Here is a 26,541-nt window from a genome sequence, read left to right as displayed (position 1 = left end):
TCAGAGCAGAGGGAAGCAAGCTGCCTTTTCGCCAGGCACACAGAGAGGAATGAGTGAAGGAGGGCTGTGTGCAGCTTGTATCTTGGACAAGTTCAAAGAGTGGGCTAGCAGTTGGCACATTTTCCCAGAACACTTTCGTACTCGAGGCTCGGTTCTGTCATGCAGAACTCACTGAGGGCGACCAGCGTCACAGTCCAGACATTGCTCAGCCAGCTCGTCGGCGGCCAGGTGGCCACAGAATGGTACATATCAAAAACTGGAGGGGGAGGGGAGACAGGGCTGGAGTGGGAAGGTCGTTGTGAAAGGTCGCGGACAAGCAGAACATTCTCGCCCACCATGCCACACGCAGGGACAAGAGGTGGGCTGCATCAGTGGAACATACCAAGCCTCCTGTAGTTCTCTGCGTTCATGAATGTTTTAATTACCCTCCACTGTGAACAGTGCTTACTGCTCTCTTTCTCCCATCTTGTCCATTTTCAGGCAGGACAGACTTGCATGACATTCCAGGATTTCAAACCTGACAGGCCCAAAACAGAATGTGAACTCATGACCCTACATGTGGTCCTTACTAGCTTTCCTGTCTTTGTGACTAATTATGTTTCCTCGGTTGACTGAGCCAGAAACCTGGGACTCATGCAGACTCCTCTGTTCTCCTCTCTCTCTGTCCCACATCCAATCAATGATAAATCCCCCCACTGTCCTGCCACCTCCAAGAACTGCGTCAGCCTCACTGAATCTGGTCACACGCTACCACAGCCACAGGGACACCTGCGGCAGGTCCACTCACATCACACATGGCTGCCTCCACCTGTCAGCCAAGTCTGACGTCGTGTAGGGCCCTGCTTCTTTCCCAGCCTTGTGTGCTAAGGCCCCAGCACGACAAGCAACTGGTAGCTGCCTGGACACCCCCTGCCCCTCCCACTCCCAGTGCCCTCAACAACAAAGCCTACCCAGCGTTGGGCGTGGGCTTCTCCTCCAGGAAGTCCTCCTGGCCTCTCCATCTGTCACTACAGTGACTGCACTGCTTGACAGTACCTGCTGTTGTGTCTCTCTGCGAACCGAGGGCCCCGCAGGCCTGGAAGGCAGGCCAGCAGAGGCCGTGCACAGTAGGCGCTCCCTGTGGACAGGGCAGGCTGAACTTAAAAGCGTCTGCGGTTTCTGCATCCTAAAGCCTCTTTGGATTTGGCAACAGGTAAGCATGCAAATCACAATGAACTGTGGGTGGCACCAACACTGAAAACACTACACTGCTGCTCTGGGACTGAAAGACCCCAAATAATTACAAACTATATGCTGAGGGGTGATACGGAGTTTATTGAATTAGATTTTCCTATTTACAACTGAGATCACATGTACATACCGTTTTGCGAGTCTACGTACATTATTTCTAAGGAGTTTAGGCTTACAATGAATGAACTCAATCTCACCTACTGGATACACACACACACACACACACACACTCACACTCATTGTTTTAAAACAACAGTGCATACATTATACTCCTCCTATAAAGCCAGCTTTGATTAAAAACCGCTAGTTTCAAGATCAGTCTGATTCTGAATATGAACCCAAATACACATTGTATGATCCTAAAATGTATTTTAGCCGTTTTGACAGTTGCTATCTTATTGGACTACAGTATATAGTTTTTAAAAGGACACTGACAAGGGGCACCCTTTGGTGTTAGCTCCCCCTCCCTGCAAAAACCTTTGGCCAAGAGTTGTCCACTGTGAAGCCTGATGGGGCCCAGTGTCCTTGGGCAACAGTCCCATCACCGCCCGGAGGTAAGAGAAGCAGGCCACACCCTCTAATTCTACCACACTACGCAACTCGCAAATGGTTCTGAAATTAGAACACTGTACTGAAAAAGGCAGGGACATGGAGTCAGCTAGAAGAGGGAACGAAAGTCATAGGTGGGTAGGGAAGTAGGTGGGCTCGTGGAGAGCCAAACGGCTCTGTCCAACACCTGTGTACGTGTGCTTTAACTAAAGGAACTCAGGAGGCCCGCTCAATCCACCTTCCACCTCAGAACACGACCGAAACGCTGATGCTTGAGTCTCCCACTACGCATACGTCCCGCCGGTGATGAGGAGCTCATACGCAGGATCTCTAGTCCTTCTGCACAACACGACGCAGGCACACAGCACACCCAGCAGCTGCGGGAGGAAAACAACAGTAGGAAAGGAAGGCTGAAAACCTGCATGCAGCAAGTGTACGTCTCTTTGTTGGCAACAGAGCAATTTCAAAGTTCAGTGACCTTGACCATCAAAAAAGCAATAAATAACAATAATGAGAGAAGCAACATCTAACGAATACATTACCTTTCTAGGAAGTAAGTACCAAGATTTAGCTTCCCTCGCTTACACCTAAGAACAATCTGTGAAGCCAGCAAAGACTTAAGGCTCTCTGACTGCATCTGGCGCAGTGCTGCACAAAAGAATGTTTTGCAACGATAGAAACATTTTCTATCTGAGCTGTCAGATATGGGAGCCACAAGCCACTGCAGCTAAGGAGTTGTGTTTGTTATTTTATTTAAATTAATTTAAACTTGGGTGGCTGGTTAGCTCAGTTGGTTAGAGCGAGGCACTAATAACACCAAGGTTGCCGGTTCGATCCCCGCATGGGCCACTATGAGCGGCACTTTACTTCAAAAAAAAAAACTTAAGATGTTATGTGGCTACTGGTTACCACACTAGACAGCAAAGGTCTAGGAAGTGGAATGATCGAGACTTGAGGAAATTTGATGGTGGTCTTTCTAGGCATATGGATTTGGGGGAAATAGGCTTCATCACAACCCCAAAATTCAGTACATGAATAGCCGAAAAGGCCTATGGTGGAAAATCAATCCTGTGCCAAAAAAATGTAGTTTGAAGGTTTTTGTTTCTTTCACAACTATGTACTATTTTTGAAATCCAGGTTTGGCTCTGTGGTATTACATACATGTTATTTAGTAAAGGTCATTCCTCCATCATTTTATTTTAATAAAACCTAATCCTTCTGTGGTAGCAAATTGGAATAAAGTCATGCCACATTATTTTGGATAAGCAAGAGGATTAAGCTGGGTTAAAGGGGAAATGATTCTAGAATTTTTGACCTGGCTCCTTGCAAAATATAAACAGTAACGAAACAGCTAAATAGGAATAAGTTAACTTGCTGTTCTGACTTTTCTTTGAGAGTGAAAGGTCTTTGTTATTTGACTTTAAAAGGCAGGGCCCTCTGCGCACACAGGGTCCATCTTATGTCAACACAATGTACCAACCCCTAACAGACTCCCATGAAGCTTGAAGTGGAGACCACTAATGAGACACACACACACGGAGAACAAGGGTGTCCGCAAGCTGGAAGCCACACCAGCCACCATCGGCCTGTGCTGTGTCCTCCCCAGGCTCTGCCTATTGCTGGAATCCATCCGTTTCGTTTCGTCATGTCAGTATTTGCTGAGGGCTCACTAGTATGAAGCACCTTGGAGACACTGTAACAGTGGACACTGTTGAAAGTTTACTATCTTAAGCCAATTCTAGACATGTTTAACATCTAATTCCTAAAGTAATATATTTCCGTTCATTGTACATCGAAACATTCTTAGAACTGCTAGAAAATCAAACACATTTATGTTCCCAGGCAATGTTAAATTGAGCAAAAAACCCCACTAAGCTCAGAAATTACTGAATTTCTGGGGGGAAAATCTCTCTTCCCATCTCACTTCCCTCACATTCCTTTCAGTTGTTAATGTCTACTAAAGGAGTCAGCATTCTCAAAATGGCATTTGAAGTATCATTTCTTTCCTGATTTTTGTTTCCATTAAGTCAACTTGTATTGATTTGAAAACAGTTAAATAAGCTTGATAACCCTATTCATGCTTGGAAATGAGTCTATTTAAGAACATTAAGCCCTACACGGTAACTTGTTATAGTCCAAACCTCATCACTAAGTATTACAGGTCCATTTCCAAAGTTTTGGCTATACTGAAATTTCACTGATTATAGAAATTTTCCAATAGACTTGGAAATATTATACAAATATTTCAGCTCCAGTGTTGTTTCTTGCAATGAAATTTCCCCTTGCAATATTCAAGTCATGAGAACTAATCTACACTTAGCCAAAATACAACCCCCAGCAACTGCAGAATACGGTTGGTTACTAAATACAACTGGTGATTACAAACTGGGAAGAATTAAAATGTTCTGTGATACACTATGTAGGTGGCATTATGGGGAAACAGGGATTGTTATACAAGGTTATTGGAACTGTACACTGAGAACACTCTTTTCTGAGAGAAATTTGTAAATACCTATCAAAAAGTCACTCACATTCTAGCTCCTTAATTGCATCTGGCTGCAATTTTTGCTCCAGATTTTGCACACACACACAGAGGATATTCACTACTTGCATTTCTGTAATAGCAAGACTTATGTAAGTGCACATTAATGTAGATTAGATAAATTATAAAGTATCCCTCCCAAATGGAATACTATACAGCTGTAACAAGATATTAATTTGTTTTTTAAGAGGCAGGTGCAAAAGTTACATTCCATGCGTCCCATTTCCATTTATGTAACATTTTGAAATGATCAAACGTTAGAAATGGAGGACAGATCAGTGGTTGCCAGGGTGGAGGTGGAGGCACAGCAGGGAAGTGGGTGCAGTTACCAGAGGGTCCCAGCTGGGGCCTTTGGGGCGTTGGAACTGTTCAGCATTCTGACTGGTGGTGGTGGACAGAGGAGCCTACACAAGTCAGAAAACTGTACAGAACTGAATACACACACATGCACACAAGGAATCTGAATACAATTAGTGGGTGGCATCAATGCCGATACCCTGGTTGTGATACACTGTAGTCATGCAAAATGTTACCATCAGAGGAAACTGGCCGAAGCTCACACAGGCTCTGTCTGTATTGTTCCTTAAAAGTGCATGTGATTATATAATTGTCTCAGTCTTTTTATAAAGGCAAGGGACAAAACTGCTTCCTGTAAGCTTCTATTTGAGTAAAAAATACTCATGTGCTTGTCTGACCACAAAATGCTTCTGGAAGGGAACACAGGAAACTGGTAATAGTGCTTGCCTTTGCAGGGGGACTTGAGAACTGGGGTCAAGACTGACAGGGAGGCTTACCTTTACTAAATTTGTATTATTTGAAAAATACTTTATCAAATGGGTATTTTCAATTTAAAAAATTTTCAAAAAGTTAACAATATTAATTTTCCCTAAAAACAAACAAAGAAACAAAAATAAAACAAAACCGCAGCCACTCAAAAATTAGCTTCTCAAGCTTTGGGTTAAGTTTTTAAGGAAGAATTACTTAGAATATTTTTTTAAAAGAAGCCACTCAGTTCTAACTATCTGAGGGCCCAATCTGAAGTGTATTTTAACTTATTTTAAGGAATAACCAGCAGTCAAGCAGCAGGAAGGAGATGAAATAGCAGTCTCAACCTGCTTCACACTTGGCATACAGGACAGAAAACAGCCGCCTGGCCTTGGAAATAGCTCTTGGAAGCTTTGCTCCTGGCCTCTTCATCCCGAGGACAGGCCAACTTCGTGTGGCTCCAAAAACTAACAAACCCCACTCCCCAGATGCCTGTGCAGAGCCTCACCCAAGCAGGTACTCAGGAACTTGACAAATCAAAACCTAGATTTGTCTCCCTTACAACCAGACCTTTCAAACATGAAATGAAATTTAGAATTAATCATCTGTTAATTTAAGAGGCTGGATACTCTCAAAGAAGTGAAACACCTTGCTGATTAATAAGCTAACAAGATTAGGGGTATAGCAAAAATTTTTTAATCTCCTTCTCTTATATTCAAAAACCCTGTTATAATAATTAACTAGTGTTTTTTTCAGGTTTTTCTTTCTTGGTCATGTTGGCCCTGCACAAACCTAGATCATTTAACTAGACTAGAGGAAGGGTCAGCAAATGTTTCTTAAAGGGCAACATAGTAAATAAGAGACAAAATTGGTCTCTTTCATGACTCAACTTTGCCGGTGTACCACAGATGCAGTTACAGACAATAAGAGGCGTGATCAAACAATACGGTGAATGTTTAAATTTAAAAAATGTATTACAGTAAAAGACACACTGCCATTAATCCCCCTCAAAACACTCAAACAATATGGTGAATGTTTAAATAAAAGAAATTTATCACAGTAAAAGATACACTGCCATTAATCCCCCTCAAAATACTCCCCCTCACTTTGAACACACTCATCCCATTATCTTGCCACTTTCTGAAGTAGTTCTGGAAGTCCTTGTTCGTGAGTGTCTTCAGTTGCGCTGTCGTGGCTGCCTCCATGGTCCTGAATCAGTTTGACTTTGGGGAAGAGCCAGAAGTTGCACAGTCCAGATCCGACAAATAAGGTGGATGAGGACACATTGTAATGTTTGTATCTGACAGAAATTGCCGTGTACCAGAAACGATGTGTGACACAGAGCGCTGTCATGATGGAGGATGATTTACGGCACACTTTGAAACACACCTTCTCTCAACCATAGCTCACACCTGACTGACTGCACCGAACAAGTTGAAACTTGTCACACACTGTTACTAAGGTTCGACGTGCTGCTTCCCGTAGTGAAGATCCCTGCCTTTCCTTTGGATGGCACTCGGCAGCAGCAGCATTCACCGTATTTTGTGATCACAACAGAAAGTCTCATGTCACCTATTGCTTCCGGTACAGCAATTTCTGTCAAATAAAAACATTACAGTGTGTCCTCCTCTACCTTATTCACCAGATTTGGTACCATGTGACTTCTGGCTCTTCCCCAAAGTCAAAATGATTCAGGACATGGAGGCAGCTACCACAGTGCAACTAAAGACACTCACAAAAGAGGACGTCCAGAACTGCTTCAGAAAATGGCAAGAATGATGTGGTAAGTGTGTTTGATGAGAGGGGAAGTATTCTGTGGGGTAATCCCCCACAGAATGTGTCTTTTACTGTCACACTTTTTTTTAAATTTAAATAGTCACCATATTTTTTGGTCAGACGTCGTACAAGAACGAGTGCAGCTCACATGAAAAGAGGTGGTGAGCTACATCTGGCCTACAGATGGTCAACACCCAAACTTTTATTGGTAAATTAAGCTAACGAGAAAATGTCTTCTTAAATTCATCTTTATGCCTTAGAACTTCAATGAAATGTAGCTTAACAGTTAACATCACAAATAACACTCAAAATCAAAGGAGACAATGCTGAAAACAGTTTTGATACATTACCAAAAATCATTTTTCAATCTTTAACATGATTTAAAACTGTATTTATATGATAACTTAGAGCTTCCCCACTTTACAATCCGAAGGAAAATGCTAATGATATTTCAATGCTATTACATTGTATATTTTATCCAGCTGAAGTATCAATTAACTGTCAGGTCTCATACCAGAATTTAGGAATTTAATCTTCTGAAAATCTTAATTCTTCAATTTGTAATTAGAGGCAGAGTACAATGGAGCCATGGTTCAAGCTTTACTGGTGGTCCTAAGTAATATTATGCTTGTTCCCACTCATTTTCACGGGGACAGGAACTGGAGAACCTCCAAGTGTCCTTCTAGCTCTAGCTTTCTCTACCAGGATGGGTGTGCAAGTCTAAGAGCTCACTGACTTTGAACTGTTTCTGCCTTTGCTCAGGGTTTCCATACCCAGGGTACCCAGGCACATCAGATTTTGAATATCAAAAGTTTAGAACATTTATAGGTACTCTTTAAAAAGGAGGAAACATTAGGGAAGCTTCTTTTATTATTTCAAATGGATGTTTTTTTCCTTAAAACCAAAGGTTTTTAATTTTCAAAGCCACTAGAAGTTTTGAGTCTCTGTAAGTTCTGAATCCCTGACTCAGTCAGGGTGACTTAAGTCTAAAACACATATGAGATGCTTAAGTCATCTCATAGTCAGAATATTTATTAGCTCACACTAAAAAATTAATGAAGAAATATCTGGCTGGTTAAGAAGCTTAACTAAATGAGGAACACAGCTAAAGGGATAGTTTTCATCAGTCTTACATACATATGGTACATATTCCAAGATCGAAACCACCACGCAGTTAATTCCAAGGCTGTCTTTGCTGCGTGCTAGCGTGCAGCTTTATTACCACATAAAATCACTAGGTATGCAGATTGGGATTTCACTTGGGAAATGTGACTCCCTCATGTTTCATTATTTTCAGCTAAATGAATGTGTGAGCACAATCTAAATATGAACTACATCCCTGCTATTCAACAGATTACTGCTATGCTGTGCCACACAATAACTGCTTAGAAGGGCAAAGACCACGGCAAACAGAGCTAGGCTTTTAAAGGAATCATTTCAGGGCTGTTTGAATTCCAGCAAAGTAAACAATCACCATTTTGCCATTTTAAAAGGCACTGCCCACTAAATACACTAGCTTCTGTTCAAACATATGGAGAAGAAATCCAAGCAACTCACATTTAAACCAGCAATTACATTGGTTTTATCTAACAATGAAGATACCTACACTTTCTTAAAATAAATTCTCTAGGCCTGAAGCACATTTCAAGAACTAAAAGAACACTCAGAACCAGATCAAATGCAAAGGGTTTTCAATCATTTTCAAATAGTTGGCAATTCTCAGTTTAAAGACTCTTCTAAAACATTCAATCTCTAAGATATACTGTAGATATCTGAGAAACTAGGAATGTAAGTAGCTGTACCAGGCAGAAAAACAGTTTTCTTTTTTGTTTTCAGATGGGGATGAGGGATAAGGGGTGGTGTGTGTGTGTGTGTGTGTGCGGCGCACTTTGGGGTTTTGATGGGAGGGGAGTGCTGGGAGTTGATAAGTTAGTGGGAAATTAAATTTTCACTGGTAGGAGTTGGGAAAACAAGTCCCCTCAGCTACCAACAATGACATGGCATACTTCCAGATGTGCCAACTGATGGCACGGAGTCCTTAATGGCTATCAGTCTAAAAGCTAAGTCCTGAAATACAGAAGAGGTTAGAACCTCAGTTTTCACTTGCAGGTCTTCTCTGTAGAGCAGTAACCTCGCTCCTATCACGTAAGAAGCTGGTGTTGTAGTACCATTCCTTGATTTACACATATAAACATACAAAACCCTTGAGGATACAGAAACAAGAACTGAAAGGAGAAACAATACTTTAAAAGACTGAAATAAAGCAATACAATTTTTAAAAATTCTGTCCCATTCTATTCTATCTCCTAAGAATACATCGTTGCACAGGGCACTCACTAATCAAGTTAAGAGAATCAGGCAGACTCCCCTCATACATGGTTCCCCCATCCAGATCGCTAGATGGGGTTCTGAAACCATTCTAGGTCTAGGTCTAGAGACAGGAAGCGGAAGATGATGGAAACCGGTCCCTCAGTCACTTCACGTACACAAAGAGTAACTGCACTTAGTGACTGAAACCATTCCGGGCTGACATCAGAGAATCAGTACACTCTGATAACTGCACGGCTGGCTGTGTTTACCTGAATAGCTGCAAATGCCAACGCCGCCCAGATAACATGCATCATGATTTCTTGTAGCTTCTTCACAACCAGAGCCTCACATCCCTGAAACACACAAAGTCAGCCTCAGTAGATATCTTTTGTAAAAGTGAAAGCTGCAGGTCACATATGACTACTCATTGGCAGAAATGGAAATGACAGATACTAAAAGAGGGAAAAAGATAATTAAAAAATAACTTACAGTAAAATAAAACAGCATTAAAGACAAGCAAAAGACACAAGGATGTGAAGTACAGCACAGGGAATATAGTCAATAATACTGTAATAACTATGTATGGTGTAGGTGGGCACTACACTTATCAGGGGGATCGCTTCACAAGGTATATAAATGTCTAACCACTACGCAGTACACCTGCAGCTAATATAATATTGAATGTCAACTGTAATTAAAAAATAAAAATTTTAAATAAAAAGGGCATAAAACATATGTAATAAAATTTAAATCCTTAAAAAAAGCTTTGAAAGCAGGGACTTCCAAAGGATATGTGCACACCCACGTTCACAGTAGCACTACTGACAACAGCCAGCAGGGGGAGCCACCCATCTGTCCATCCACGGATGAGTGGAGAAGCAAAACTGGTCTATCCGTACAATATCTTACTCAGCCTTAAAAAGGAATGAAATTCTGACTCATGCTACAACATGGATGACTCTTGAAGATGTTATGCTGAGTAAAATAAGCCAGACACAAAAAGACAAGTATTGTATGATTCTTTATCTGAGGTACCTAAAATAGTCAAATTCATAGAGACAGGAAGTAGAATGGTGGTGGCCAGGGGCTAGGAGAGGGGAGAATGGAGACCTGTTATTCAGTGGGTACAGAGTTCCAGTGTACCCACTGGGAAACAGTTCTGGAGATGGATCGTGCTGATGAATGCACAAAATGTGAATATACTCAATACTAGTGAGCTGTACCCTTAAAAATGGTGAAGACGGTTAAAAAAAAAAAAAAAAAAGACAAGCAAAAGAGGGTAGAAGACAAGTTCTAGGTAGAGATGAATCACAGAGAAAAACAGTTTACCAGGAGAGATTCAGATTTTGACTAAGGAACTCCACTTACCTCAGCATAGAGGTTGGAGGGGTGGGCCAGGCTGCCGTTACAGCTGCTGGCTGTCTCTCGGCAGCAGCTGAGAGGGACGCTCTGGTTTTTGGTTTCTTTGAACCAGTCTGTATTTTCCCAGTCTGAGTAATTGTGAATTCCACAACAATGCAGCTATGGAGCAGAGAGCAGAGATTACTACTCACCAAATACTTACACCTATGTTGGACTTTAGAGCTGTGTGCACTGCAGAGCTTTTAGCTACTCTAGAACTTTCTGCAGTAACAGAAACGCTCTGTCTGCATGTCCACATAAGGCCGCGGAGCACTTACACCATGGCCGCCGGTGGGACCACGGGACAGAATGGTTTAATCTGACCGCCACACAGGCACCTGGCCCTGGCCCCTCCATGAGAAAAGCACACTGCCCTCAGAAGGCGGTCTACAGCTAAGAAAGATGGGCTATCTTATACGTGAAATATCTGGTTCTTAAATACTGAGGGTGACAAAACATTGTATACACAACTTGTATTCATCTTTTGTTACAGGTATCTATTGAGTACTACAATTTTAATACAGTTTTTTCCTTTCTTAAAATGTGTAGACATTTTTTTTTGGCACCCTTTGTATTATTTCCAATGACAGAGTATTTAAAATATTTTGTCTAAAACGTTTTGCTTCAGGATAATCTAGCAAAAGATATGTGGGGGTCATGGAAAAAACAAGATTGACAAAAAGCTGACAATTTTTGAGGGTGTTTTGTGGGCACAGAGATCTGCTATCTCCATATCTATTTCAAAATTGTGCATGATTTTCAGCACAGTAAGTTTCATGTTGACCCTCAAGCCCTAACTGGCCAGAGAGAGCTCACCTGTCTCTGTACAGAATCAATAGCCCGGCTCGCAGCGTCGGGGTTGGTTCCATTGTAGGTCTTATATACCTTCTGAATGCTGCGGTCAACCTCATCCTCCACCTGAATCAAAACAAAACATTCAGTCCCTCTACAAGACTGGTGGGGTAGTAGTAGTCACGGCTCTAGCTAAAATACCTAATGGCGTGCTTGCCAAGTTGCCAGATACGTCTGTAAATTTCCTGTAAGGAAAAAGGTCTTCTCCCTTCCTGCCTCTATACAGGTTCAGGTAAATAGTCAGACATTTTATATCACATAGGGTAAAAGCTTTCAGAGGACCCTGTGTGCACAGGACAGGCTAACACTCCACTCAGGAGTTTGGAGAAAGCAGCTGAGCCTTGAGACAGATGTCCTAAATTATAAATGGATTGTCTTCTTTTTAAAATAAGTTTTCAGTGTATTCTCAGAAGACCTACTCATTTTCCTTTCCTAAAGGAGGTAAAAATAAATAACTTTAAGAACCCCCAGAAGATACTTTTGGGACAAGTTATTAGATTTGCTTAAATATGCAAAAGGATTCAGCAGGTAAAAAAAAAAAAATAACAGTCCTTAGAATTGACACTTTACAAAAAGCTGCAGTTCAATGTGAATGAGGAGACAGGAAATAAAACTCTTCATAACTTATTGCTGCCAACTACTAAAGTGGCAAGAAAGTTTCATTTAATCAAGTTTGCTTGTACCCGATTTACCTTATCCTTCCAGGAAGATCAGACTGACCTGGTACTTATATCAGTGATGTGAGGAGACTATAACATTGGTAACCAGATCAGAGATATGGGCATAATCCATTGCATTCTTTTTTTGGCACAGTTGCCTGGTACCTTATGTATGAATGATTTGAATATTAAATTGGCATATCATGCCTTGATCTAAAACCGTAACTTACCATGAGAATGACTCTATATGCCTTTACCACGGCTCTAAAGTTATGCCCAAATTAATTAATGTAAAGCAGTCTATTTAGCCTTAAATGGTACTGTAGGCGGAAAGCAAAAGCTGGCAAAATAGAAAGGGGAAAACAAAAGACGAGGAAATGACCAGGAAAGAGGAAAGGGGCAAGAAGGGAGAGGCTGGCAAGAGCTGCCTGGGCGCTGCAGTTGGCAGGACACCCAGGATGGGGGGAGGTGGGGTCACAACTCACAGTTGTCTTGTCCTATGTCCAGGACAAGGCATTTTTTAAAGATGCAATGGAAAATAAATCCTCAATTTAGTTCTTCTGAAACAGAAATAAGAAAACTTCTATTTCTCCTCTCACATAGGGAATCTATAGGCTGAGGAAATTTGAAGAAACGTCTCAGCTGACCAATTATTCATCTGTAGCTCATTCTGAGGTTATTTAAAGAAAACTAAATACCTATAAACTAGAACAGTAGAGTTAACACTTTGCTATGTAAAATGAGGCTAGAAGTCTTGATCTGTAATTTGATTAACTTTAGATTTTTAAAGCAGTGGCAAAATTGAAGTAAGCCAAAAGAAAATGTTTCCTTTGATAAAATGAATTTGTTCTATTTCACTTGAAACACTTAAAACACCTTTTAAAACACATAAATCATAGTAAATAACATACCTTTGCTCTGTAAACGTATCCCAAAACCACTACAATAACTTCTGTGACAAAAACCAGGAGTAGGATGATGACAAACTGTAAGGAAACATTGTCAAAAATTAAATACAAATGAAAAACTAAGTACAAATGAAAAAGCAGCACTAAATTCTCTCTTGATTAAAAACAATTAATGAGATAACTGCTACAAGTTTAAGACGTGTGTTAATTGTGCTCCAATTATAAAAGCCAAAGAGTCTATACAGTTTCAGGCTCCATTCAAAGCAGGTAACACAAGTGAACTATTCCCACAGAGTACGATGACACACGCGCTCTGTGGGGCGCGAACTTACCGTGGCCAGCCCACAGCGGCTCTCCCGGATTGTGGCACAGCAGCCGATTAGCCCAATAATGAAAAGCAGTGCTCCAACCGCTATGATCACTACAGCTGGGATGAGAGTGTATATGTCTTCAAAGAAGTGGTCATAGTCGTCATAGATAATGAAGACGTAGGCACCCACGTAGCACAAAATGCCAGCCGCCCCCTGGAGGAGACAAGGTGAGAGGTGCTAAGTCTGCTGGGAAAATGCTCCTACTACTGCTTAGTGTGTTATAACTCAGTGAGATTTCCCATCACTTTTAAATCTATTTGTACACTTTTTTCAGTGACACTGAAAAGTCTCCTAATTTTTCATTAGTAAGAACATTTCTTTACTGAGGTTGAAAAGTTTTCCAAATTCCATCTCCTTTTCAATAATTGCTGGTTCAGCTAGGACCAAGAAACCATGAATCTAGCAAGCAATACTGATGACAAAAATGAACCCCCAACACACACTCCAGAATGCTTCTCTGTAGCTCAGTTTCAGTCCAGTACAGAGCAGCGGAGTGGTGGGGGCGCACACCTCTGCCCATCGTAGCTGCCCTCAAAAAACAGGGAAATTAGGTACAACTGGCAGAGGCAGGATGTGAACCCAGGCAACAGACTCCAGAATCTGCATTTATAACCTCTCTCCACCCCTTGGGGAAAGAAATACTGTAACTAGTAACCATGATACCCATTTCCAAAAAACTAACCCTCTGCCTGAGACTGTGAAATGGTAAAGCCAGAGGGCTCACTTATACAGAACTCTGCAAACCCTTAAGTCTACTTAGTGTCAAGCCACATGTAGGCCAGGAGCAGAAACCTTATCTTAAAAGCCATCTTGTCTTGATCCCATCTTGCTTTATCTCCTAGGGGCCTGGGGGGCATCTGAACTGCGACCTGGGGCCAGGGTGTGGAGCTGCAGGGCTCGGTCAAGCCCTGAAACCCTTTGTCATTGAAAGGGGAACAGCCTCATTTACCCCCTCCTGTAAAACTCCATACCCCTTTGTTCGGGGAGGTTATGGTCTTTTCTAGCGTGACCTTCCATAGCTCAAACACAACAAATAAATTCTAATAGACTTGTTCCTCCTTGTTCCTTCATGCCTAACAATTAGTCTTTAGAATGGAGCCTCTCAAACTAATATGAACAGGAATCGCCTGAAGATCTTACTATGATTTCATAGGTCTAGGGCTGGGGCTGAGACTCTGTATTTCCAACAAGTTCTCAGGTAAAAGTTCCCAGGTGATGCTGGTGCTACTGGTTCTTAGGCTACACTCTGACTGACCAGGTTACAGAGCAATCCAGGGAAAACGAATGCAGAATGCCATGCCTTATTTCAGCTGTGGCCCCAGACTCCAGTCTCCACTGCAGTTGTACATACACCGTGTTTCCCGGAAAAAAAGAGCGGGTCTTATACTAAGTTTTGCTCCAAAAGACGCATTAAGGCTTATGTTCAGGGGTTGGATATCATCCTGAAAAATCATGCTAGGGCTTGTTTTCCAGTTGTCTTATTTTTGGGGAAACATGGTAATCTCCTCTGGCACTGTCAGTTTTGCTGTCACTGTGTACCAGCTCAATGCTGACAGCCCAAGCCACTCATATGTGAGCGAGCAAAGACAGTGTGAGGCCACGTGCTAAACATTAGGTTTAATGAGTTATCATTTGTAAAGCACCTTGAGACTTTCACAGGAAAAGTCTCTCACCAACCTTTAAAACTTAACACATAAACAATTAATCTTCAAACTAAAAAACAGCCTCCACGACATTGGAAATACTATTAACCCCTTTCAACCTGAAACTTCCGTTTATTTCTTAAGTCTATGTGCCCCAGTAGGCTTGGCCATTATCAGTAAATCTCTTACAGCTACTAGAGTCATCAGAGCTGGAAGAAAGACTACATTTACGTAAAGTTGAGAAAGTCACTTTTTTTTTTTTTAAACATGGATTTTTAAAAAAGAATAATGGAGGCAATTTTTAAAAGTACATTATGTTTAAGCCGCCTCCTCCTCTGGTTTTCTTCTATTTCTCTCACTGCTCACTGTCATTCTCTCCCAGGCTTCGATCAGTCGGCCCTGTTCGTTTTCCATTTGTAGGCTAACCTCAGGCTCCCCTACCCCTGACTTCCCCAGCTCACTACCAAGGCCAAGTTTGATTTCAGCTGGAAGTCCCACAAGACCCCTTACCCTCAACGTACCCCAAACCCTGTCTGCCTTCCTGCCCACCCCATCTAATCTTTCCTTACATTCCTATCATAGCAACAGGCACCAGGCATGGAATTTTTCTAGTCAAATATCTGAGTTACTCTATAATCTTTCCTTGCCCTACCTCTACATCCCATCAAACACCAACTCCGTCACCTTTAGTACTTCCAAAAGATTGCTCGACTATCTGAACTTTTCTTTACTCCCACTGCAGTGCTTGTCTTAATTTGGGCCTCACCCTTATCCTCACTTGCTGACCGCCCGTCCCTTGATAGGTTCTTTACCTAATCAGTTATTTTTGTTAAAAATACAAACCAGATCAAGCCATTAGCTTGTTTAAAATCAGGATGAACTAGGGAGCATTTGAGATCTTGCTCCCTAGTGCATGTCTTCAGTTCAGCTCAAATGAATTCTTATAAAAATTCTCAAATGAATAAATAAATCAAACCAGGATAAACTAAGCTGTTGCTTCTGGCTTTTCAGCCTCCGACTCCATTACCCCTCATACACCCTGAACAACAGAAAATTGTGACTTCCAAATGACCCACATCCTCTCACTTCTTTACCTATGCTACTCCTTGAAATGTGCTCTCTTCCTCTGCCTGGAAACTCCCTGTCATCCATTAAGATGCAGGTTAATTATCACCTCTTCCTTTTGGAAAACACTCTTGACCATTTCGGGACAAATTAGGTGCCCTTGTGCACTCAGCAATCACCCCCTCCAAAGCTCCAAAAGAGCATTTATTAATTGCTGCAATCATAACTATCCCTGTACCAGCACGCCTACAGGGCATACAGGGTGCCTACCTGTCAGACCGCTCAGCACACAGCAGGGACCAACGTACTGAGCACACTCCCTCACACCCCCTTCCACTGAAACACCCTCCCAGCTCCACCATAACCTTTGATTCGTATTTGCTTTGTTTCAGTCCACAGTTTATAGTTTTGGTTCACTAGTCAAACCTGATGTGGCAACTTAACCCAGCTTACTGAGTTCCTGATGGGCAGCACGTCTGGAAGACACTAGTTTACAATGCTGTACTCACAGCAGCCACACCCTGCAAGGGTCTCCAAGGTCACTGAACTTTGGGGCATGTTATCATGGATGAAGGCAGCCACAGGAGAGGGCAGAGGAAAAACAGCTTAATAGTTTGAGGACATTAATTACAGAAGTGTGTGGACTAATTAACACTGTTACCAAATACTACTTTTTATTGACTATGTGCCAGTGATATATACACACATACAGACACACACACATTTTGCTAAACACTTTCAGTCCTCAAACTGAAATAGAAGAAATCCTAAATATGAATCAATCATATTTGTTCAGTTTGTCTTCACTAGTCTTCTGTCTATCCTTTGGAATCTTGGCTTTTCTTATTTTAAAATAAAATATTTCTTAAAAGGCTTGAATTAAAATGAATTCCATTTTTGAGCGTCTAAAAATTTTAGCATACACAAATCTGAGTGAAAACAAGATAAAACTGGAAGGTATATGCACTCAACAATTAATCTGACATAGGACACTGAAGAACTACTTGTGTTTTAAATATAAAACAATGAATTTTCAACCTACAGAGCCCACTGAGACTGGGAATGGGTCGAGTGAAGTGTTCCCAGGGCCGCCACCCGCCAGCCAGACTGAAGCTCTCATGTGAAGCTGAGACTGTGAGAAGGCAGAAACACACACCAGCAGGTAACCAGGTAATGGGAGGCTAGTAGGAGATGCCATTTGTAAAGCTGCTGATTTTTTCTAATAGATTCCAGAGCAGTTTCTCTTCCCAGGCTGCAAAACAGTCAAAATCCACTTCACACAGCAGAGCTGAGACCAAAACAGAGCTCTCGTCTGACAACAGACAGTGGGAAGCAACTTATTAGGTGCACACAGCAAAGCATAAACTGCAGTGACTGTTGATATGAGACTTTATAAACCAAATTACTAGAAAATAGAGGCTGTATTTTCTAAATTGAAGACAACTTCAAAATGCTCTTCTTTTAATGACCTCTATATGTAGTGCTTATATCTTCAGTTATATAATAAACTTATGCAAATGACATCAGTTTCTTTGAAAAACGCAGAGGTGTGCTAACAACAGAAGACCTAAAAACAGCAATACACAACTGCTTTACCGACATCCAACCATCAGTCTGAGAACAGGGCTCTGCGGCCCAGGGAGGGGAGGTTCTAAGTGATTCGGACTGGAACGCATGCGGACTCTGCTTTCACAGGTCCTAGCACAGGAGTTGTGGCTAATTAGAAAGGCTGCACGGTGAGCCAGGTTCCATCCTTCTTTGGAAGGTCACGATGGGACTGGGATCTATCAAAGGATCTGGGCTTTGCCAACAAAGCAGCTGCAGTGTGGGGAAAGGTGCAACAGGAGAGGAGATGAAATGTAGAACTCAGGAGCAGCTGAACTGCTTTAGTCACCGCTGAAAAAAACGTGAGCTTGCTTGTAAGGAGAATGTATGCCAGGACAGTATACTAAAAATAGTCAGCCTTTTTACAAAGTGAAGGGAAACTTAGGGGAAAGGCTGAGAGCTGAAACGAGAGAAAGAATCGTTTCTTAAAACGCATTCTTCCTTATCTTTTAATACACTCATGCTCTAAATTAAGTCACAAAATTTGAAAACAGGAGGGACAGTGCTTTTCCACACCACACCACACCAGAAGGCTGTTCCTCTGAAAAATAAGCTATCCTGTTATAAAATTTCACAAGTCTGATGCTTCATCTTATCCTTACCCTACTACGACATACACAGAAAGGTGAAGTCACTTTTAAAATAACAAATTGCATTGTTACATAAGATTGCTTTTTCTATAGTTTACAAACTAGTGTTTTGGTGCTAATTTTTTTTGTACTTTTCAAATCCTGTGAAAGAAACAGCTGATGAAATGCTAAAATTCACAAAACTACTAAATTATTTAATTTTCTAAGGAAGAAGGAATATGACGTGAAAGGGGGAACATTAACCACAGTGAAACTTGCCACTAGGGTGTGGCATTAAAACCAGATTTGGTATGAGCTAGGAAATAAAATAGCTGTTGTGACAGTGTATCTATATGGAATTTTAGAAATGTGAAGGTAGAAGCATCCCACAGAATGTTTGGGTGAAGATAAAGTATTTACCACTTTTTCTTGGTATATAGTAGTATATAGCAGTCATGGATTCATGTCTATAACTGGCAAGAATCAGGACAGCACGAAGACGAGACCAAAAGCAGTGTCTGCCAAGTTCTTTGTAGACTGCTCCTTTGGCGTAATTTTTACCTCAAAGAATAACTGGTGAAGTAGAAGTGATTGGAATGTGGGACAAAAAATAGTCAAGAAAAGACTGGGCAAAAACCACTGTACTCTAGACTTTGTAAGAAAGCAGATTTCAAAAAGGAAGCAGAAAGGGGAAAATACCAATGGAAATCCATCTTACATGCTATCTTTTAACATTTAATTCAGTTTCCTGTACAGCCACATTAGTTTTTTTAAGTACCTCACTTCTCTCCTGCAAGGAATCCATTGGTAATTCTGTAGAGTGCATTCTGAAAGCTCCCCTAAACTCCACTCTCGTGCCATTACAAGTGTCTAAAAATCACCTCACATCTTTTAGCATTCTTCTTTTAGCATTCTTCTTACCCTAATATTCTCGTCCAAACATGCTCTGTTTCAACTCTTACTCTGATATAATACATCATATCATTAAACACAATTACTCCTTTACAAAGTCCAATGCCAATGCCTGAATATTTCATTTACTTTCTTATCAACTTGCAAAGGGAAAAAAAGACTACAATCCAAAGATTTCAAATTCTCTTTCAGAAATTAAAGCTACTCTTACCAAGAATTTCTGAAGCTATTAAAATCATTACATCATTTTCTAGTATCTACCAAACTGGTCAGTGATACAGCCAAGCAGCACTCAGAGGTGTGAGCACAGAAGGAAGGGCCCTCAGGACAGAATCCAGATGAACACAGCTTAATCTTTGGAAAGCAATCTGTAACACAGACGAGGCTTTTGTATCTACTAACTGCACTTCTGGGAGCCTATCCTTAAGAAAATAAGTCAGATGCAAACAAAGATTTGTATTGAAGGTATGTTCATCAAAATTATTTATAACAAAATTATAATAAAAACAAAAGAAAAAACCCTGGCATCCAAGGTATGTTACATTATAGCTCTTAAATATTTTGTTAAAGAAAAATTTGATAATGTTTGTGGTGTGTTAGAAGAAAAACACACACACATCACATACATTTTAAAAACACACCACGTCAAAACTGTTTATCTCTGGATATTGGAATTATAGTGATGTTAAGTTTTTGGTTAACTTTTTAGTGTCTTCTTTGACAAGCAAATATATTACCTGCATAATCAGCAAAGCAAATATTTAAAATTGTATCTGAAATTGAGATTTTGTTGTTCTCTCATAAATGAATTCCCAGGTCTGTCTTTAAACACCAACATAAAATGGGCATCTCCTCAATCCCAAATATTTTAGGTACCTCTGCCAACCTCATCACTTTTCTTGTGTCTATCTGGCGTTGACACACTTTAGATGTTTTCTTATTATCTAACACAATTCTGATTCTTTCAGTATACATTATTCCATTTTTCCCCCAGAAATATCACCTTTCATGGAGACAAGTTAAAAAAAAAATCTACTTGGGCATCAAGTTTTGACAACAGCTACTTCTGCCATCATTATCAATGACACTGTCATTATTGCCATTATTCTTAAAGAAATATATTAATCCTTTTACACCACTGTTATTCCGATGATATCCCATAGGTCATGTTCTTTAATTCTGCCCTATTTTCACTTTTTCTGTATTTGGTTTTTTTATAGTCATTGTTCATCCAGATTAACGAAGTTGTTCTATTTAGTCCAGTTTATACCTACCAAGTGAAAGACCCAAAAGTTCAGGTGCCAATGAAGTTGGGGACCAACCAACTGCCACAGCCAAATGATGGTAGCAGCATGGGAATTGTCTATTTTCAGATTGCAGGGCTCCAGGGGTCATCTGAGAAGGATGGAATTCATACATCCAGCTTTGGGGGCTTTTGTTGGTTTTTTTAAGACCCTCTGTCCCTATACCCTACTCTAACTGTAAAAACAGTCAGTTATTACTACAAGAACCTGGGGTACTTAAGCTTCATAATATTAGAGTGTGTCCATGCATGGGTTTAGTGTTCAATCAGTAAAAGCAACAAAAATACAATCTGTCATCATTTATTATAGACCCCATTTAGTAAATCAAAAACAAATATATAAACACAAATCATTTTTCTGATCTACTGACTCTACCAACTATTAAGGGTAGGTGGGGTGGGGAAGAGGAGAAAATATTTTTAAAGGAAACTTTGAGACTGTCCATGAGTATGATCTCGGGGGGTGGGGGGTGGAAGGTGCACCTAGAGATCAAATTTGATGAAGTATGAAATGATTTTGCCTGTCCGCCCCTCTCCACATGAGCTGTAAGACAGCAGGACTGCCTTTTTTGCTCTTTGTATCTCTCAGAAAGAGGTAAAGCATACTCAACAAGCAGTAATTGACTGAATGATTCTTAGGGTATACTTGTTTGGTGAAAATATAATTTTTTTTAAGTTTATTGGGGTGACAATGGTTAGTAAAGTTACATAGATTTCAAGCAAGTATAAATTTTCTGCAATAAATTTTCTGCAAAAATCCTAACCTGAATTGGATCTTATGGAATAAAAGTCACTGAAATATTTCAAAGCATGATAAATATCCTAAAGCTAATAAACAACGTATTCCTTAAATTGCAACTAGAGAGCTTTTCTGCATATGGGCAGCTGGCTGATTCCATGTTCCCAATGCTATGAGTTCTTCCAGTTAACAAATATCCAGAACCACAGGCGCCTGGTCAGTGGACAAGTAACTGAGAATGTAGTTAAGACTGGAAACATTCATTTTCTTAACTGTCAAGGACAAGTTGAGAAACAGGTCTTCTACTGTGTACCATGACTTGCTTAGTGACAGTTAGCTTTTCTTCTAGTGAACTGAAATACAACGACGAAAAGAAATCTGTTAGCTGAAGATGTGTTTCAATAACTTGGTCTTTGTCAGCAGTCATTCATGATGACAGAAATACAGGAGGTAGAGAAACAAATCCCAGGATGTCAGATGAAGGTTCTGGTTTAAAGTATCATAGTTCCAATTCAAATGTGTCGGACGTGCTGGAAACATGAAATATATCTAAGGAGATTTGTGAAACATTTCATTAAAAATTCTTTTTAAAAAAAAAAAAAAAAAAAAAAAGCATGACGGTACACTTAAACCATATTTTGGTAATGTGAACATACCAAGTATATTCTTGCCTTAGGAACGCTAGGTTGTTCCCTGTCTTGAATGCCCAACCCGTCCTCCAAATCACCCTGAAACCAGCCCCTTCTTAAAGTCCAGATTAAATTTCATCTCTTTGGCAGCCACCCAATCACTCTATCACAGCATCCTGTTTTAATCCTCTGCACAACACGTCTGGCTTATTTTTTATTGTCTCGCTCCACCAGAAAGTTCCATAAATCCAAAATCTTCAATGTCTGTTTCACCATTTTATCAATAACACAAGCACAAACTAGGAGCTCAAATATTTGTATCATATTTAACAAAGCAATTCTCCTTAATTATATGTATTCAGAGGGAAGTGTGATGTGAAAAGCTTTTTTAAAATGAGATAAATCTTAATATGGCTTCCAAATACTATTTGTACACATAGGGTATTTCACATGAGTGAATGATGACTAGTGAGGTGTCACATTGTGCAGCTGTTTCTACAGGCATTTAAAGGTGTCTGACCTGCTTGTGGTAGTTCCTACGTTAGTGTTACTATCACCTCTCATACAGATGAAAAACAACAGCCTTACATAGATGTGCCAGAGTATAAACTCTACAAGCATGGACAAAGCTTTCTCTTACAGTCCCTATAATGCCTAGACACTTATGAGCAAAATAAATACCAGCCAACTGGTTTTTCTCATAGGGAAAAACAGGTAATTTGTGTAACATGGAACTTGATTAAGTACTCAAATAACTTACCAGAATAAAAACCTGAAAATTTAAAAGTACTGATTTAACCTTGTTTTAGATGGAGCTTTCTGGGTCATAAATGGCTCACCCAAATAAAGAGTCCTGTCTAACGTTGGTACAAAGGTGCAGTTTATAGAAGAGGCTAGTGACTGTCCCAACAGCCTTCAAATTTAGTCATGTACCTCAAACACTCCTAGCCATCTTCCATAAATTATGACGGGTCTAGCAGTAATACACTTATGTTTAAAGCTATGCCACTCCATAAAAACAGAGATATCTGGGCCGGCCCGATGGCTCAAGCGGTTGGAGCTCCATGCTCCTAACTCCGAAGGCTGCCAGTTCGATTCCCACATGGGCCAGTAGGCTCCCAACCTCAAGGTTGCCGGTTCGATTCCCACATGGGCCAGTGGGCTGTCAACCACAAGGTTGCCGGTTTGAGTCCCGCAAGGGATGGTGGGCTGCGTTCCCTGCAACTAACAATGGTAACTGGACCTGGAGCTGAGCTGTGCCCTCCACAACTAAGACTGAAAGGACAACAACTTGACTTGGAAAAAAATCCTCGAAGTACTCACTGTTCCCCAATAAAGTCCTGTTCCCCTTCCCCAATAAAAAAAAAATCTAAAAAAAAAAAACAAAAAAAGACATCCAAGTTTATCTTTCAAGCCACGAGCCTTAATATTCTGGAATATGGGGAGAAACTCCATTTTCATTAAGACCACCTTCAGGTTCTAGAAACAACTGTCCCCCTTTCAGTGAGTCTTTCCAGTTACTTTCGTACTGCACTGTCCACAATGATCCAGGCCAAGTCAACGTTAACAATTTTGGTTGACAGATCATTTAGTGACCAACTTAAGTATGTCATATACATGTCTATTTCCATATCACAGCTCACTGAACAAACTGCTAACTGAACCAGGATCTCATGACATTCAAAGATGTAGTTACAAGATCTTGCCAAAGCAATTAAGCTTTATAACTAACACTTATCCACGAGCAGCCATTACCATCTGATAGTGAAGAGCCAGTGCACTGCCATAGACTTAACAAATTGCCCAAGGGAACTTAAACTTTTACTATGCTTTATGCAAGGAACGTGTCATACTGTGGCACTGAAAGGAGGGAGGGGCCCCCATGTAAGAATACACAGAACTGTAGAACGTATTACAAATTCCCAGGGAGAACCAGTTAACATCTGATTTATGTACTTCCTCATAAAGCCTTATGTTTTAAACTGACAAGTTAAATAGTGCAGTTTAAATGCTGGTACAGGTTCTAAACAAGGCTAATATCATTATGTTTTACAGGAAGTGACTCCAACATAGCCTAATGAGCTCCTTTCCCTTTCCAAATCTTTTGATATCACACTTTGCTCTAACACCACAGGCTCTAAAGTAGAGGACAACTGGAGTTTGCACACAGGGTCTGCCACACCTTGGGTGTTGTCCTTTCAACTCAGCAAACTTCAATGTCTTCAGCTACAAAATCAGCAGAACAACATTCCCTGCCAGATGGAGTTGATGTGAGGACATTCCATGTCAAGTGGTCAGCACAGTGCCTAGGTGTGCTAAGGACTCGAATGTTAGTTACCCATCCTCATCAGATTCCAGTACTTTGTCCCTAAACTAATCGTTTGGTGGGAGACACATCTAACAATACTGTTTCCTCATTAGTTATATTGCACTGATCTGCTCTATGTCACAGTTTTTTTTCCCTGCATATTTGCTTAACTTCCGTATCACAGCTCATAAAAGCTTTACCATCCTACTAACCCAGATAAAATATGTTTTTACTACAGTTTGACTCTAGGTCTGGCAATAACCCACTATGAAAAGCACACGTGTTCAACATAACCTTTTCACTGAAGAAAGTACCAATGGTACATATACTTACACAATTTCTAAAGATTCACAATCACTTAACATTAACTGATATTTTAAAGTAAATGAAAATTTAATTATTTTTAAAATTTAAAGAAAACGGTTCCTGTATTTCCAATATTTTATTACATTAACAATACGAGCCCCTGAGCTTCAATAGCCTAGAATTCACCTGATTATTCTTCAAAATCAAGTAGTTATGCCCATAAAAATCACTATAAAGGGTACAAAACCAGGTCTCTGTGTTTCTCATTTGGGGATCCCTGGAAAATCTTTTACCTTTTAAAAAGGCTTTTAACTCAAAATAAAGTATGAGAAGTACTACTCTAATTGGAAAAGAAAAAATCATGGAAACCCCAATGTCCCGTGGGAGATTTTGAATAGGTATTACCAGTCAGGACTCTTTCCATAAATACCCTAAAAGACTCTAGGCATGTGTGTACAGGTGCCTTATTATATGTAATTACCCTTTTATGCTACAGCAGTGGAGATATAAAAAGTGTCACCCTTTTTTGGGGGGGAGAGGGGGAGACGCGAGTTGTAAGAAGAAAAGGATTCTTTCCAAATTAGGTATGTGTGGGGGAAGAAGTTGAATGGAGACATACAAAAGTATGGGAAATGGGAATGTTCAAAGAGTGTACTGACTGTGGAAAGAGAAGGCTATCCAGGGCAGCCAGTGCTTAAGAACATAGCCAGTCATGAGGAAGGAAAGGTGACTGAGGACTTCAGCTGCAGTATCAGGAGAAGGAAGCTGAACCCTACTTTACTGCTGAAAGTAAAGTAAGTTTTGTTTTTCTTTTCTTGGGGGGGGGTGTTTTTTAATAAAACAAAGCTTAATAAGGATTTATCTGGGTGCAAAGTCCAGCTGGACTAGAGGATAGACTCATACCATGCTTCCCCGAAAATAAGACCTAGCTGGAAAATAAGATCTAGCGTGATTTTTAAGGATGATATAAGCTCTAATGCGTCTTTTGGAGCAAAAATTAATATAAGACCCGGTCTTATTTTCGGAGAAACACGGTAGGAGCAACACAGTTTACTCCAAAAGTCCCTAGTGAGATGAGAATCTGAACTAAGATGAAGTGGTTATAAACACCCCCTTCTTTGGGGGCGTGTCCAAAAAATTCATGAGCCATCTTTTACTGAAAGTGAACTCATCGGTTTTAAAATCTTGTGACATCCGAATCATATTTAACCAAAGTTTATAAATGCAGGCTCCCTACCCCCGTGACCAAACAGTTTGATTTTCTTGGTCGAAGGATTATTTGGCTTATCAAGTTGAAACCTTTCAGTTTTCTGGGCTGGTAACCAGCCGACCAGTGCTCCATACACAAAGAGCTCTCAGTCAAAGTCCTAGCCGGAGCCGGCGGCGTCCCCGAACAGCTCACAAGCCTCAGGACTGGCCTGGAGCTGCGGGGGCTCCGGGCCCCGACAAAGAAAGCGGAGCCTGACCCTTTGGGGAATATCCTGTTTCGAGCCTGATGTCCCGAGCAAATCTGCAGTGAGAGCTCCCGGTCTAGGAGGCTGCTCCTGGGGGAGGAGACAGGGGACTCGGCCCAGCCTCCCGCGCGGAGCCCCCGGCTCGGAACGAGCCGGCTGGAGCGGCAGCCGGAGCGCTGAGGCCGCCTGAAACCCCCGAGGACTTCCCCTCACCACCCTCCACGCCCCAGCCCCCGTCCCGGCCTGGGAGGGACCTCCCTACCCTCCTTCCGCAGGACTCCGTCGCCCCGACCCCGGTTGGCCGCCGCGGCCCCCGCCAGGCCCCGCGGGCACCTTCGGCGAGGCCTCCCCGGGCTGCGCCGCCCGCCCCTCCCGCCCTTCCCCGCCCGCCGGCGCCCGCTCACCCAGAAGATGAGGTTAAGAAACACCAGCACGGTCTTGGAGGAGGTGATGCCGCACTGGCCCATGGTGCCGGCGGTCGCTGGGGCCCTGCTCCGAGAGCAGACGAGGCTACCCAGCGAGGCCGCAATGGCGACGACGCCTCCCGGCCGGGAACTGCAAGCTCTGCGTGCCGCTCCCCCAGCCCCCGGCGTCGCTGCGCAGCCCTGGCCCCAGCAGGCACCTCGCTCCTCTGCGCAGCCGCTG

At 41.4% G+C, this 26,541-nt stretch overlaps 1 protein-coding gene across 1 annotated transcript; it reads right to left on the bottom strand.

Moving 5' to 3' along the window:
• Nucleotides 1-1,294: 1,294 nt before the first annotated feature.
• Nucleotides 1,295-26,541, bottom strand: TSPAN3 (tetraspanin 3). The gene is made up of 7 exons (XM_019718525.2): nucleotides 26,301-26,541; nucleotides 13,325-13,516; nucleotides 12,996-13,070; nucleotides 11,390-11,491; nucleotides 10,541-10,693; nucleotides 9,442-9,525; nucleotides 1,295-2,156 (listed from the first exon to the last, which is right to left on the bottom strand). The coding sequence occupies exons 1-7, from the start codon at nucleotides 26,361-26,363 to the stop codon at nucleotides 2,064-2,066; spliced, it is 762 nt and encodes a 253-aa protein (XP_019574084.2). The 5' UTR covers nucleotides 26,364-26,541; the 3' UTR covers nucleotides 1,295-2,063.

This window comes from Rhinolophus sinicus, linkage group LG03, assembly GCF_036562045.2.
Source record: "Rhinolophus sinicus isolate RSC01 linkage group LG03, ASM3656204v1, whole genome shotgun sequence".
Taxonomy (NCBI): domain Eukaryota; kingdom Metazoa; phylum Chordata; class Mammalia; order Chiroptera; family Rhinolophidae; genus Rhinolophus; species Rhinolophus sinicus.
Note: the sequence above shows the minus strand (reverse complement) of the source record. Positions and strands in the feature narration are given on the sequence as shown.